Source organism: Theropithecus gelada, chromosome 14, assembly GCF_003255815.1.
Source record: "Theropithecus gelada isolate Dixy chromosome 14, Tgel_1.0, whole genome shotgun sequence".
NCBI classification, from domain to species: Eukaryota; Metazoa; Chordata; class Mammalia; order Primates; family Cercopithecidae; genus Theropithecus; species Theropithecus gelada.
The window spans coordinates 74,874,477-74,890,996 of record NC_037682.1 but is presented as its reverse complement, the minus strand read 5'-3'; the positions used below and the strand labels follow the sequence as shown (position 1 = coordinate 74,890,996).

The window sequence follows — 16,520 nt, the reverse complement described above, 5'->3', positions numbered from 1 at the left end:
CTATTTTTCTTAATGCTCTCTTTCCCCCAACTCCATCCACTGACAGGCCCCAGTGTGTGTTTTTTCCCTCCCTGTATCTGTGTGTTCTTGTTGTTCAGCTCCCACTTAAAAATGAGAGCACGCAGTGTTTGGTTTTCCGTTCCTGCGTTAGCTTGCTGAAGATAATGGCTTCCAGCTCCATCCATGTCCCTGGAAAGGACATGATCTCATTCCTTGTTATGGCTACATAGTATTCCACCCAGCAGTATACCTTCCCCCAAATATAAGGCAAGACACTTTAATGGAAAACTTAAAACTGCTTTTTGTTTAATTTCCTTCCGTTGTGTTCCTTGTTCTCAAAAGGATTCTTCAAAACTATACTCTTCAGCTCAGTCTTACAAAATGATAGTTAAGCAAATAAGTCTGCTTAGGATGTTTAAGGAAACTGTGCCAAATTTAGGTTATTTGAAATCAGGAAAACTTGAAAGAACTGAGAGGGTTGAAAAAGACCTAAACATAAGCCTTTGAGTTTGTCTTAGTCCACTAGTGCTGCTATAGCAAAAAACCTGAGAGAGGGTAATATATAAACAGCACAAATGTATTGCTCACAGTCATGGAGGCTGGGAAGCCCAAGATGAGGATGCTGGCAGGTTTGGTGTCTGGTGAGGGCCCAGTCTTCGCTTTCAAGATGGCACCTTAAGGCAGCATCCTCACATGGCGGGAGGTGGAAGGCCAAAAGGGACCTAAGCTAGTTTCCTCCAGCCCTTTTGTAAGTATTTTAGTTATCCATTGCTTTTTTATGTTATCTTTCTCAGACTGTCAAAATGATAATAATAATAATCATCATCATCACCATCATTATCATCATTGGAGAAGGGGGCATATTTTGTGAGAAAAGTCAGTGGGTAGGAATTAGAGCTCCACGTAAGAAACTTTTAGCTCAGTGTAAGAAAGGACTTTCAGGAAGAGCTGTTCAAAGGTAGAGTGAGCTGTCTTGAGTAAAATTTTGTAAGCTTTTTTGATTCTCAGTTTTATCCTTTGTGAAGTGAGAATAATAATACCACTCACCCCATAACGTTGTTGTGGTGCATCAAAAGAGCTCATCAAAGTACTTGGCCCAGATCTGGCAAATATCTACACTCAAAATATATTTGTTGAATGAATAAATGAAAGTACACTCTTCACCTTGCCCTTTATGTTCTAGCCACAGGGAACTGTATACTTATCTCTGAATGTCCTTTCTCATCCTCTTTTTCCTTTTTCCTTAAGTCTCATACCTTCTCCAAGAAATATTCCGTAAGGGAGGATAGGTTTCTACCTCCCCCTTACTTCTAGTAGCACCTATAAGTACCGCTTATCACTCCATGTGGTGGTTATTTGTTTGTGTTTCTATCTGCCCCATGAGATTGTGAATTTATCACTGGCAGGAACTTCATCTTAACCATCTCTGTATCTTTAGCATTTGCTACAGTGACTGGCACATAATGAATGCCCAGTAAATATGCCTGTTGTTGATAAGGATGATGAATGAAATACACAGCTCAGGAAGGCTTCAGAAGCATGTGAAAGTTTAAAGGCAAGACTGTGTAAAGATGCTGGTTTATCTTTTTGCAGTGGCAAGTCTACTTTTACAAAGAAATCTTTTTCTATAGTTTGCTAGGTATGAGAAATACAATGCAAAAATTTTTAAGTTATTAAAAAATTCAAAATTCTCCTACTTTTCTGAAGAAAGAGCACTCCCAAAGTAAAGGAACAGCCACAGGTGTGTCTGTTCTGTGTACTTCATGGCCACTAGCTATAAAATGTTTCTGGTTGCTGAGTAAGAAGGTGTCCAAGCATAGGCATGGGCAAAGACTTCATGACTAAAACACCAAAAGCAATGGCAGCAAAAGCCAAAATTGACAAATGGGGTCTAATTAAACTAAAGACTTCTGCACAGCAAAATAAATTATCATCAGAGTGAACAGGCAACCTACAGAATAGGAGAAAATTTTTGCAATCTGTCCATCTGACAAAGGGCTAATATCTAGACTCTACAAGGAACTTAAACAAATTTACAAGAAAACAACAACCCCATCAGGAAGTGGGCAAAGACAATTCTCAAAAGAAGACATTTATGTGGCCAAGAAACATGAAAAAAGCTCATAATCACTGATGATTAGAGAAATGCAACTCAAAACCACAGTGAGATACCATCTCATGCCAGTTGGAATGGCAATTATTAAAAAGTCAGGAAACAACTGATACTGGAGAGGGTATGGAGAAATAGGAACGATTTTACACTGTTGGTGGGTATATAAATTAGTTCAACCATTGTGGAAGACAGTGCGGCAATTCCTCAAGGATCTAGAGCCAGAAATACCATTTAACCCAGCAATCCCATTCCTGGGTATATACTCAAAGGATTATAAATCATTCTACTATAAAGACACATGCACACGTATGTTTATTGCAGCACTATTCACAATAGCAAAGACTTGGAACCAACCCAAATGCCCATCAATGATCGACTGGATAAGGAAAATGTGGCATATATACACCATGGAATACTATGCGCCATAAAAAAGGATGAGTTCATGTCCTTTGCAGGGCCATGGATGAAACTGGAAACCATCATTCTCAGCAAACTAACACAGGAACAGAAAATCAAACACTGCATGTTCTCACTCATAAGTGTGAGTTGAACAATGAGAACACATGGACTCAGGGAGGGAAACATCACACACTGGGATCTGTCAGTGGGGCAGGGATTGGGGAGGGAGAGCATTAGGAGAAAATACCTAATGTAGATGATGGGTTGATGGGTGCAGCAAACCACCGTGGCACCTGTATACCTATGTAACAGACTTGCACATTCTGCACATGTATCCCAGAACTTAAAGTATAGTTAAAAAAAAAAAGAAAAAAAAGGAAGTGTCCAAAGAGCCCTGTGGAAAGTATCTTAATCTTCATTTCCAGGTTTCTCTCCTTAGTCTGCCTCACACGAATCCAAGTGTGATTGCTTTTCTGGTTGGGAAGTTTAATCTTTAATTGTTGGATTGGAGATTTTTCAGTTAAGGCTTTGAAGTCAGGTAGACCTTGATGCCATTTTTCTTCTTCCCTGAATTAGCTGCATGACCTTGCGCAAATTGCCAATTCATATTACTTAGGAATAATAATGAGTACCTAACAGGGTTATTTCAAGGAACAAATTATTGTGGAAATAAGCAACAGAGATTTTGTCTGTTTTGTTCACTGTGGAGTCCCGTGCCCGGTCGGTGCCTGATATATAGTAGGCACTCAGTAAACATTTGTTTACCTGTTAATAGTCTCATTACAGCAATTCTTTTTTTATTCCACAATTGTTTTTTGAGGGGAGGTTTATTTTCTTTCCCAACTTGTAGACATAATTTTACCAACAGTCATTCTCAGTTATTTTAGTATAAATCCAAAAGGGAGTCCCTGAGGAGCTGGTTAGTTTAACATCATTTCTCAGGCAAATTAATTGTTGCCAGTGACTAAGTGAAGCTCCCTGTTGGGGAAATTTTACCCAGGCATCTAGATCCTCTCATGAATGCCAGTTTTTTTTTTTTTTTTTTTTTTGTAGATTTCCCAATGACTGGTTTAGCTTTCACACATCTAGGACCAAGAAATTCAAGTCCATGTGCATCTTAGGTCTCTCAGCAACTCCAAACACTGTTGCTAAGCCACTAGGCTATTTCAGATGACCTTTTAAATCAAATGCAGTTTGCTTATTATGTGGCTGTTGGGATAGCTTTTTTGTTTTGCAAATAATGGAGAGTTTCCTATCTGGGTTGGGCTTGTCAATTTGGAATAATGACAAAGGCGATTTATTAATTTAAGAGAACCCAACTCCTTATGTAGTTTACTTTAAAAGTTTACCTGGTAGTTGAAAACTGAGGCTTCTATTTAACATGAGTTTTTCTTTTTGTTTTTAATAAAACCAAAAAAGTACACTTCTGGAGTGTAGGTTTTTTTTTTTTTTTCCAAGGATGATGTTAAGTTGCAATTGAACAGAGGACAATTTTTATTTTATTTTATTTTTTTGAAACAGAGTCTTGCTCTGTTATCCAGGCTGGATTGCAGTGGCATGATCTCGGCTCACTGCAGCCTCTACCTCCCGGGTTCAAGCCATTCTCCTGCCTCAGCCTCCTAAGTAGTTGGGACTGCATGCATGCGCCACCACGCCTGGCTAATTTTTGTATTTTTAGTAGAGGCAGGGTTCCACCATGTTGGGCAGGCTGATCTCAAACTCCTGACCTCAAGTGATCCATCCATCTTGGCCTCCCGAAGTGCTGGGATTACAGGTGTGAGCCACCATGCCTGGCCAGGACAGGCAATTTTAAATTGTATTTCAAACACACATATACTTAATGTACCTAATTTTTTTTCTCATATAATTTGTACATTTACATTTTCATGATTTATTTACTTCTTGGTGGTAGTAATACTTATTATGCTTACAGAATATGGTAATAACTATAATGACATCACACGTTCGTGTAGTAGTTTATTTATTTTCACATATATTATTTGACTTGGGCCTCACAATAGTTCTGTCTGAGAAGGGTATTATCTTTCTTAAAAAACATTTTTTTTTTCTATAATCCACATGAGAATTGAGGTTCACAGGGGTCAGTAACTTACCCAAAGTCATGCAGCTAGTAAAAATGTACAACTTAGATCTACTGAATGAATTCATTGTTCTTTCCACTATTAACACACAGCTGAAGGTCAGTCTCTTTATATTTGTATTAATCATTTATATGAACTTTTCTTTCCCACGTAAAAAGTACCAAAGTGATTTACAGCATGTTTATGAACTTGCATATGTGTATTTATAGATGTCTATGATGGGCATCCAGTATGTGGCCACAGCCAACTAGACACTTTTTAAGTTCATTCAGTAAATTTTTTGGGCCTCCTATTGTGAGCCAGGTCTGCTTCTAGGAACTTGGAGATGTAGAAATAAACAATATGGACAAAAATCTCTGCTCTCATGGAGTTCTAGTTTGAGAGCTAGGAAATGAAACAAGATAGAACTTATAAATATGTTAGAAGGATATAAGCGACAAGGAGAAAAAAGTAAACCAGGAAGGGGACTGTAAAATGTCATAGGGAGGGAAAACAGTTGAAATACTTTATTAGAGTGACCAGGGAAGACTTCATCAAGGAGTGACTTTTAAAAAATGATATAGAGGAAGTAAAGGAGCTAGCCATGAAGTTGGTGGAGTAACAGGATTAACTGAAGGCAAAGGCCTTGAAAGAGAAGTGTCCCCAGCCTATTCTTCAGGTGGAGTAAGGTCAGTGTGGCTGGAGTGGGTTTAATACGTGAGAGAGTAATAGGAGGTGAAATCAGGGAGGGAGCAGAGGGCCCGAATTATGTGGAAACTTGTTGGTTCTAGTAAGGACTTAGGTTTTTACTGTGAATGAGATGGGAAAACTTGGAGCTTTTTGAGAAAAGGAATGACATTATCTGGTTCAGGTTTTAACAGGATCAAGTTGGCAGCTCTATTGATATTAAATTGCAGGGAGACAAGGGTAGAGGCAGGAAGGTCAGTTAAAAGGCTATTGTAGTAACTCAGGCTAGAGATAATGGTGACTTAGATTAGGGTTGTGCAGTGGAGGTAATGCAAAATGGTCAGATTATGGATATATTTGAAGATATAGATGACAGGATTTGTTGACAGATTGTGTGTTAAACAATGAGAAAATTAAAGAGTGAAACCAAAAAGATTAAAGAGTGACATCAAACTTTTTGACCTGAACAATGAAAAGGATAGACTTCCCATTGACAGAGATTGGGGAAGATGGCAGGAGGAGCTGGTTGGCATTTGGGAAGCATCAGGAACTGCCAAGTGTCTAATTTGACTTCCATGTAAAAATGTGAAGTTCACATTTGAACTTTGGTTCTGAAGTTTAGGGGAACAATCCTGGCTAGATGCATTATTTGGTAGTCATCTATATATAGGTTGTACTTATAGTTGAGAAGTTTTTTGATGATTATGCAAATTATGGGAATAATTTCATGTCTTTGATAATGTGAGCTTGAAGACTTTTTATTTCAGGCTTTGTTGTAAACAATACCAGCAAAATGGAGTTTGTATTAAACAAATATCAGGACACACATAAAAATGTCCTATAAGTGATTTCAAGTGGTATGTAGTAAAGATATGCCAAGAGGTACCATTCGAGGGGAAAGTGATCTAATACATGCCATGGGCAGAATACTCAGATCCAGGTAGTTCAGTGACAGTTTTTTCCCTGGGGAATCTGTTTCCATGAGATTAGGTAGATGAAAGGCAGACCTGGGACTAGAAGCAAAGTATGTCTGATCCCAAAGCTCATGCTCTTCTTACTTTGCAGCACACAAGAGAGCGTGAGCTGTCGACTTTCAACAGCAGTCACGGTTCCACTGAATTGCAACGTAGTATAAAATTAAGCATTGGACTAGGGTTTTTAGAGCTGTGTTTGAATCTCAGATTTGCTAAGTCAAATGATTTTGGCAAGCCTTTTAAATTCTCTGGGCATTAGTTTTCTCTTTTATAAAAGAATTGTAATTAAACCTACTTCATAGGGTTGTTACAATGAACACGTGAAAGGCTTTGTAAACACGAATGCAATCTATGCATAATATGTTATACTAGGGAAAAATTTGATTTAAATAGTATCAAGAATAAAATGCTTTGGAATAAATTTAACAAAAGAAGTGCAAGATGTATACATTGGAAACAAATTAAAAATTGCTTCCTTTAAATGGAAAGACCTCTCATGTTTATGTATTAGAAGAATTAATACTATTAAGGTGACTATTACTCCTCAAGTTGATCCACAGATTCAATGTGATCTCTATCGAATTTCCAGCTGGCCTTTTTTTAAAAAAAAAAAAATTAGAAATTGACAAGCTGATCCTGAAATTCATATAGGAATATATGGGACCCAGAATAGCCAAAATAATCTTGAAAAGGAAGAATGAACTTGAAGAACTCACACTTCCTGATTTCCAACTTACTACAAAGCTACAGTCAATACAGTGTGATACTGGCATAAGGATAGACATATAGACAAGTGGAAGAGAATCAAGTGTCCAGAAGTCAAACCTTACATGTATGGCTTATTGATTTTCAACAAAAGTAGCAAGACAATTCATTGAGAAAAGAAGTTTTTTCAACAAATGATGATGGGAAAACTGGAGATTCGCATGCAGAAGAATGAGGTTGGCTCCCTATTTCATACCATAACAAGAAAAATCAACTCAGAATAGATCAAAAGCTTAAATGTAAGGGCTAAAATGATAAATCTTATAAAGGAAAACATAGGAATAAATCTTCATGACTGTGGGTTAGACAGCAGTTTCTTGGTTACCATACCAAAAACACAAACGATGAGAAAAAATAGATAAATCAACTTCATGAAAATGAAAAACTTGTGCTGCAAATGATACTATCAAGAAAGTTAGAAGATAGTCTACAGAATGGGAGAAAATATTTGCAAGTCATATATTTAATAAGGGACTTGTATCCAGAATAGGTAAGGCTTTATAAACAATACCAGCAAAACGGAGTTTGCATTAAACAAATATCAGAACACACATAAAAATGTTCTGTAAGTTATTTCAAGTCGTATGTGGATAAAGATATGCCAAGAGGTGCCATACAAGGGAAAAGTGATCTAATGTTTGCAATGGGCTGAGTACTTAGATCCAGGTATTTCAGTGCCAGTTTTTTCCCTTAGGACTCTGTTTCCATGAGATTAGGTAGATGAGAGGCAGACCTGAGACTGGAACCAAAGTGTGTCTGATCCCAAAGCTTATGCTTTTCTTACTCTGCAACACACAAGTTAAGAGAGTGTGAGCTCTCAGTCAAAAATAAAAAGATACATAACTGTAGTTAAAAAATGAGCAAAGATATGACTGGACATTTTCCCAAAGAAGATATAAAAATGGCCAATCAGCACATAAGATGTTTAAACACCATCAGTCTCTTGGGAAATGCAAATTAAAACCATAGTGAAATATCGTTTAATACTTACTAGCCTAGGATGTCTAAAATAGACAGATAATAATAAGTGTTGAAGATGTAGAGAAAGTGGAACCCTCAAATGTTGCTACTGGGAATATAAAATGGTGTAGCCCCTTTGGAAAGTAGTCTGGCAGCTAATCAATAGGCTGTTACCATATGTCCTAGAAATTCCTAAGTATATGCCTAAGAGAAGTGAAATCATACATCCACACAAAAACTTGTATGTGAATGTTCAAAGGAGCAATACTCATTAGCCAAAAAGTGCAAAAAATACAAATGTGCATCAAATGATGAAGAGATAAATAAAATATGATGTATTCATACAATGAAATATTATTTGGCAATGAAAAGGAACATGTACTGATTCATGCCGCAACATGGGTGAAACTTGAAAACATTACACTGGGTGAAAGAGACCTGTTCCAAAAGACCACCTACTATTTAATTCCATTTGTATGAAATGTCCAGAATAGGCAAATCTATAGATTCAGAAAATAGACTCATGGTTTCCTGGGGCTGAGAGCAAGGCAGGAAGGTGGGGAATGACTGCTAATGAGTATCGGTTTCTATTTGGGGTGATGAAAATGTTCTAAAATGGATTGTGGTGCTGGTTGCACAACTCTGAGTATACTAAAAACCATTGAATTGTGTATTTTAAATAGACAAATTCTGTGGTAGATGAATTATATCTCAACAAAACTATTCAGAAATATTATTAGGGATGCTGTCTGTGGTTGTATTGGATTTTTTACTCAGTTAAACTAAATACTCAGTTTTAGTGACTGATTATCTTTACATTATTCTGAATTGTGTTGTGTGAACCAGTCGACACTAATAACCTAGTAGCATTTCCTTAACTTTAAAGCTAATGTAAAATGAAGATTTTTGTGTAATGCCCAAATTTTTGCATTCCAGATCCCGGTGACATTTTTCAGATCTACTATCCTGTTTCCCAAAGTACTGTACTGGATTGGATAAAAAATGCAGCCTCCTCCTTTCCTCCCTCCCTCCCTCCCTCCCTTTCTTCCTTCCTCCCTCCCTCCCTTTCTTCTTTCCTCCCTTTCTCCCTTCCTCCCTTCCTTAAGAAAATGGGGTTTCACCATGTTTCCCAGGCTAGCTGGGCTCAAGTGATTCACCATCTTGGCCTCCAAAGAGCAAAGATTACAGGCATGAGCCACTGTGCCCGGCCTGTTATCTCCATTTTACAGATGAGGAAACTGAGTCAGGTAACTTGCATTATATAACTTTTGAATGATGAAATCAGGATTGAAATTCAGGTTTCTAAATTTCATATCCCAGTACAATCTAGGTTGATTTATGGGAGCACCTCCTTCAATCATCTCTGGTTCCTTTTTTTTTTTGCACCTGGTTGCAGGAATATTGCAAAACTCCAGTATGAATCATCTCTCCATATGATAAATTAGGTCCTCAGATCAAATCCCCCAGGTTACAAGTTTATAATTTTAGGTGTTAAACATATAATAGGTTTCTCCTAGCTTATCTGAGTGTCAGTATGAAAAACTAACACCTTTATTTTTTCTTCTGTTTTTTACTTGCAGCAATGGTGAACTAGACCCCTGGTCAGGAGGTGGAGTAACTAAGGATATCACAGACACTCTGGTTGCAGTCACCATCTCAGAGGGGGCCCACCACTTAGATCTGCGCGCCAAGAATGCCTTAGATCCCACATCTGTGCTGTTAGCCCGTGCCTTGGAAGTCAGACATATGAAGAATTGGATCAGAGATTTCTATGACCGTGCAGGAAAGCAGCACTGAGAAACTTTTGATTGTTTTCAGTTTCTTCTTTTATGTTCTCACCACCACATTCCCATTCACTTTGGTTTTCTACATGTAATTACCTTCTCTTGTGTATCATTAGATTTGATGGGCCAAGGTTGAGACAGAATAGAGGGTAATGACGGTAAGAGCAACTGTCCCATGAATGTGATTTCCTGGGTTCTCACTGTCTTTGCACCATGTCTAGGAAGAATCTTCTTGATAACTCTCCCACACCATCAGTGGCCTTCAAAACTGGAGCAGAGCTCCTGATTGCTTTTCATAAGAGGGAGAGTTACTTTCTTTGTATCTCTGCAAGCAGAGATTTCTTTTTGGCTTTGAGGTTGAAGTCTCTTTAGCCCATTTGTAAGTCCCCATCCCTACCCTACACAAAGTAAAAGCAGAAGATAGATTAAAAAATGATGTAATTGCAGCTGGTAGGATGTCTGGTGCCAATCCAGGAAGTGAGAGCCATTTCTTTTGTACTGGATTTAATGACTTTGAACTGTGCTGTAAATAAAGAATACAGCTGGACCTTATACCTGTGTGTTGCTTCTGAAGCTCACTCCGGCTCCGGCTGTTGGGAATGCTGTGTGCACGGGGCTTAGCTGGTTTTGGAAAGTCCTTTAATTTTTTCTCTTCCACTTGGCAGCTTTTCTTAGTTCTGGGATGTTGGCCACTGTGGTACTGCCAGTAAGAAATCTGGCCTTTTTCTGCTCCATTTCTCTTTGTTTCTAAGGTCAGTTTTGTGGTAATTTGGTTGAATTCTGCCAGTTTAGGAAAATGACTCTGTTTTGTCTTTTTAAATCTGAGCAAGCTTTATGCTGTAGTTTATATTTCAGTAAGAAGCCTTTAAAAATTGATGAATCAGCTGTTCCCAAAGTAGAATATAGTAATATTTAGCTTTTAAATTTTTTAAATTTTATTTTCTGATAGTTGTTACTGCTGTCATTAAAACCAGAAGTGTTAGACACTAACAGGCAGGTGCACGAGAACTTTTCTGTATGACTTCCAAAAGACAAGCTGACTAATTCATGCAGGCAGCATATTTGACATTAATAAATGGCCAAGCCATTCCTATTTCCAAGGGGTTGGCTTCTTTCAAGCAGTTCTTACACTGAGACCTTTCTTCAGAAGGGCTTTTCTAGGATAACAAATAGGGTTGGATCAAAACCTTTCAGGGACACAGAGAGACAGAGAGACTAACAGTTTCTACTCTGTTGAAAGATTTCTTCCTCCTTGTTTCTTTTCATTTTCTCTCAATAATTTTTTTTTCTTCACACTGCCTTGGGAACATTTTCTGCTTTTAAAAAACTGTACCTTGAGCTTGATCATTTTTAAGGCATTTTTTTTTTTAAAGTACAGATATAGAGTTCGTTCTTGGGATGGAAGGCTGAAATATTTCCTTTACTTTCCCTGGCATCTGGGAGATACAGGAAAATCTTTGTCTTATTTTGGAAGGCTTTAGTTCTCATTGTAATGAGTTGTCTATCAAAGCATTTGGTTACCATTTTTGTTTCAGCATCAGAGAACAATCTCTTTGGGTGGGAATTTAAGGGCCAAAACAATACTGGGTTTTTTTCTTTGTCAACTAAGAAATTATATAATGCAGGGTTTATGGGCTTAATAGAGGATATTCTTACAATTTATTTTACAATTTTAGGGTTTTTTCCTTGTGTCAAATCTTTAAAATACTTTGCCATTTTATTTAATATTGATTGTTTAGATGAGTTACATTATTCTGAAGAAACAATCTGCAAAAAATAGAATTTTTTGGCAAGCATAATTGTATCCTATTACTGTACGCATTTTAGGGATATAGATAGCAGCCTTAATTGAAGTGAGTACAGTTATAATATGCTAAAGTTTAATTTTAAAATGAAAAAGAATTGGAGTGTCAGATAAGCCTCATTATTTAAAGCATCCCTCTAATAAAACTGCACTTTTTACCGACAGGGAAAGAGAGACATGGAGACTTGAGTGCTTTCTATTTTTATTTTTTTCAGCTCCCAAGAGCTTAGAAAGAATTTCTCCTAAAGAAATTTAGGAAAACCTTCTTAGGGAATCTGTAGCCCCAAGAGGTTATCCAGAGGAGCCAGTGTCTAAGCCAGCATCGTAGAGGGCGAAGGCCCCTGAGATATCCAGTTCAACTGCATCATTTTGTAAGGGATAGAATTGTAGCCTAGAGAGAAGGAACTTGTCTAAGGCCTCACAACTCCTTTTTGGCAAAATTGCGACAGAACTGGGGCTCCTTTTTGGCAGATTTTGTTTGTTTGCTTCATTTTACTCGTACAGTTTTATTTTTGTTTGGATTCAAGCAACAAAAGCCCACAAAACCAGCTTAAGGAAAAGAAATTTTTTGAAACTGCAAGATCAGCTCCAGGACTTGGGTTACTAGGAATCATGGGGAACTAGAACTGGGGTCTGGAAGGTCGTTAAAAATCAGTACTGCTGTGTTCTGTTTCACTTTCAACAGAGGTGACCTGTTGTCAGACTGGTTTGGATTTGTTCGTCAGATGTCTACAGTTTGGTAGGCAGTCTAAAGCGTGCATCAGAATTACCCAAAAGGGCTTGTAAAAATGCTGATTCCTGAGCCCCGTCCCAGAGTTTCTAACATGTCTTGGGATGGATCTTGGGAAGTTGCATTTCTAACAAGTTCCCAGGTGATGCTGGAGCATCCCACTTTGAGAGCCCCTAGTTGAAAGAATCCGGAATTTGAATTTGAATTCAGTTCATCTCACTTCTGTCATCCTGCCTGACTCATTTGAGTGTGGGAGCCCTGCCTAGTGCATCTCTTCCCATGACTGCTTTATTCTCCCCCTACAGACCAGCTTCCTTTTCTGTACTCACAAGGCCCATAAGGACTTCTTAGAATGGTGTCTTCAACCCCCTGAGGGAGCAATGCTTCACAAATGCACAACTCTCAGGTGGTTAGGGAAGGACAGGGCCATGAAAACATGGTTACAAAAGTGTACTTCTTAGGACTGGGGAAGCAGTTCAGGCAACTCAATCACACGACATCTATCACACAGTGTTTCTTGGAGCACAGGTATCCAACAAAATGCCAATAACTTGTGTAGTAGAAAGACCTATACCCATAGTTGAACAAGTGTGGAAAATAATGGGACAAATGAAGTTGAATAGTTGCTTTGTTTATCTGTAAATAGTATGTGACTCTCTGAAATGGTGATGAGAATACAACTCTTTCTTTTCTTTTTTTTTGGAGACGGAGTCTCGCTCTGTTGCCCAGGCTGGAGTGCAGTGGTGTGATCTCTGCTCACTGCAAGCCCCACCTCCCGGGTTCACGCCATTCTCCTGCCTCAGCCCCCAGAGTAGCTGGGACTGCAGGCACCCGCCACCACGCCCGGCTAATTTATTATTTTTTTTTTTAGTACAGACGTGGTTTCACCATGTTAGCAAGGATGGTCTCGATCTCCTGACCTCGTGATCCACCCGCCTCTGCCTCCCAAAGTGTTGGGATTATGGGCGTGAGCCACTGTGCCTGGCCAACTTTTTCTATTCTTAACAGAGCATCTCCTAGGCATAAGGCATTGGTCTAAAACCTGAAAAATGCAATGGTGAAAAAGCAAACACTGCACCTAATTTAATAAGGTTTATGTTCTGGTGGGAGAAAGACACGAAATGTCAATTATACAGTGAATTGGTACAACTATAAATGTTATGAAGAGTTGAGGCTATTAGGACATTAATTGCAATTTAATAGGAAAATAGAGATTAATTGCTAAATGTTCTAATCTAATGGCCTCGACTCGTCATAACACTAAATGTTAAATGTTTAGCATTTAGACAATGTGAGGTAGTCTGGGGGAATAGCAGTGTCTTTTTGATATGCTACATTTTAGCTGTGATCTAAATGATGAATGGGAGCTATACTAGGAAGAGGAGTGCAGAAAATGACATGTGCAAAAGCCCTGAGTGTAGCATATTCAAGGGACTTGAAGAAGGCCACTGCAATGGGAAGGCAAACAACCACAGAGAATGTGACGTAAGATGAATATGAAGACATGGACAGGGGGAATGCTCATTCAAGTAGAATTATACAGATGAAAAACCTTTGATGGGCTTTAATCGGGGGAGTGATACGAACAGATTTTCATTTAAAAGGACTACTCTGGCTATAGAGTAGAGTATACATTGTAGGGTACAAGCAAGTAAGGTAGGAGACCCCAGTCACAGTTGTCAAGTTAAGAGAAGAAGGTAGGTTTGACTAGAGTGGTAGAGATGGAGACAAGGAGAAGTGGAAAAATTGGAGAAAGATTTAGTAAGTCAATGGAATTTGACTCAATCTGTGCTGGAGAGTCATGGTGAGTAGATGGCAATCAAAGCATGGGCTCAAGGAGCTGGTGTTTGGGAAACATACTTCAGGAGCTCATTGTGTAGTGTCCTTACCCTGATACTTTTTAAAGAAATACCCGAACATCCTAATTCTTCTACATATGACTCCACTGATCCAAGACACCACTTGAGCCCCACTACAGCCTTTCCTTAAATTAATTCTCTGGACTCATTTCCCATTTTTACTGCCACCCTTCACTTTCCTAATAACCCTGCACTTTGGCTATATCAAACTTCTCATCATTCTGAAATACTGCTCTTCTGTTTAAAATTCCTTTCTCAAGCACCAACCTCCAATATGTTTTTTACTGGTAAACTACTGTGCATCATTTAAAGCCCAGAACAATTTGATTACCTTCCCTCTGAAGTCTTTCCTAGCTTTCCTAAAGGAAGTAATTCCTTGTCTGTGCTCTCACAGAACCAGGTTTACACTTAGTGTGTGAGCCTGAATGTAAACTCCACCAAGGTGGGGATTGTCTGTCTTCTTTTGCAGCACTGTAAACAGTACCTGACCACCTCTAATTTGGTATACATATCCTAAGTTATAATACTTTGCTTAGTGTTCTCACCCTGTTTTTAGGAAAGCCAACCTCTCTGAAGACAAGGACTATGTCTTATTCCTTCTAATAATCAGCATCTAGCACAGGTCCTAGCAGCCAGGACTCAGTAGGCCCTCCATACATTTATATTTAATGAATACATTTTAGGGCAGAAAGGTCAAGATTTTTTGATCTCTTTGTATAGCCATGTACCTTTCAGAGCTCTGATGTGCCCATGTGACCTCGTGCCCTTGGCTTCCCTGGATTTTGGAAAGGGGATCTCCAGTACTTAGTACCTCCGGAACTTGGACTTTCTGATTTACCCTCAGTTGAACTGCATGTGCCCGGCTCCCTCTTCCACTCTATCAAGCAGGAACTCTCTGTCAAGGTAGTTGCATGTAATTTTGCCTTGATGTTAGATGGGAACAGAACATTGAACACAGCCATTCAAGGAGTCAAAGAACGAGTTGGGGCTCAGCATGGTAGCTTACACCTATAACCCCAGCACTTTGGAAGGCTGAGGCGGGAGGATCATTTGAGCCCAGGAGTTCCAGACCAGCCTGGGCAATATCGTGTATTGCCTTGCAAAAAATTTCTTTAAAAAAATTAGTTGAGCATGGTGGTGCATGCCTGTAGTCCCAGCTACCCAAGAGGCTGAAGTGGGAGGATCACTTGAGTCTGGGAGGTCAAGGCTGCTGTGGGCCATGATCATGCCACTGCACTCCAGCCTGGGTGACAGAGAGAGACCCTGTCTCAAAAAAAAAAAAAAAAAAAAGGATGCGGGGGGATTGGTGCCAATAAACTTTGCTACCTTTAATAATGGGAATGGAAAGATAGAATCTTCCAACAGCAGACCTGGAAAGCAATCTTGGGATCATTTAGCTCTATGTGTTTGTTTAATGTGGCTAACATCTTTAACAAGAAACTCAAATGTGAAAGTTACTTGACCAAGGTTGAGGTATTGCTTCTCACAAGAGGGCATTAGCTGCAGGGGTCTGCCCACAGACCCTGGCCTAAACAACGGATGAATAAAAAGTACATTGACACACAGATATTCTTTTTTGCCAGTCCTGCTGAGTGTCCGACTGCCTGCACACCAAGAGAGGTTTGTCACTGTGGCCGGCCTGAGCAGTTTGCACTCCAGGCATTTATTTAGTTTACAATTAACAACAGAAGCTTTGAGACCACACACTTGTGGATAATTAACATGGTTAAGAGAGTAGTTCTACGAATGATTAAAGCTCAGGTACCACAGTTTAAAGTAAATACCATTAGGGGGCAATATTCCTGGTAGACCTCCCCCTGGAGAGGGCCATCTGGCTGAAAGGTTAGTTAATGGAGGTAGGGTAAACAGACTTAACTGGGGAAGCCTCTATTGTCCGTAGTATTTACCCTATGACCTAATGCTCTAAGGTAAGAACCGGCTGCCTTCAGCCTGTTCAACTACTAGAAGCTATGTAACCTTTCGGCCTTCCAAAAAGGTTTGTGACTATTCCCTATAACTTTCCCTAATATTTCCCTTTAATATTTCTGCCACCATCCTGAGTGAATCCCAACACAAGGTCATACAGCTCAACATGTTTATTATTCATTTATTTTTGTCACACCTTGTTCTGAAAGGATTTCAGGTGATCTAAAGATATACATTGAGGCTGGGCATGGTGGCTCACACCTGTAATCCCAGCACTTTGGGAGGCTGAGGTGGGAGGATCATGAGGTCAGGAGATCAAGACCATTCTGGCTCACATGGTGAAGCCCCATCTCTACTAAAAATACAAAAAATTAAGCAGGCATAGTGGCATGTGCCTGTAGTCCCAGCTACTCGGGAGGCTGAGGCAGGAGAATTGCT

At 39.1% G+C, this 16,520-nt stretch overlaps 1 protein-coding gene across 3 annotated transcripts in view; it reads left to right on the top strand.

The window, feature by feature from the left end:
* The window catches only part of PRCP (prolylcarboxypeptidase), an 82,602-nt gene extending 72,287 nt beyond the window's left edge, over positions 1-10,315 (top strand). For all 3 annotated transcript variants that reach the window (XM_025355966.1, XM_025355965.1, XM_025355964.1), the window contains one exon: positions 9,560-10,315. In XM_025355966.1, the coding sequence (XP_025211751.1) occupies positions 9,560-9,776 (217 nt within the window). In that variant the 3' untranslated portion in view covers positions 9,777-10,315. The remainder of the gene's footprint in view (positions 1-9,559) is intronic.
* Positions 10,316-16,520: the final 6,205 nt, after the last annotated feature.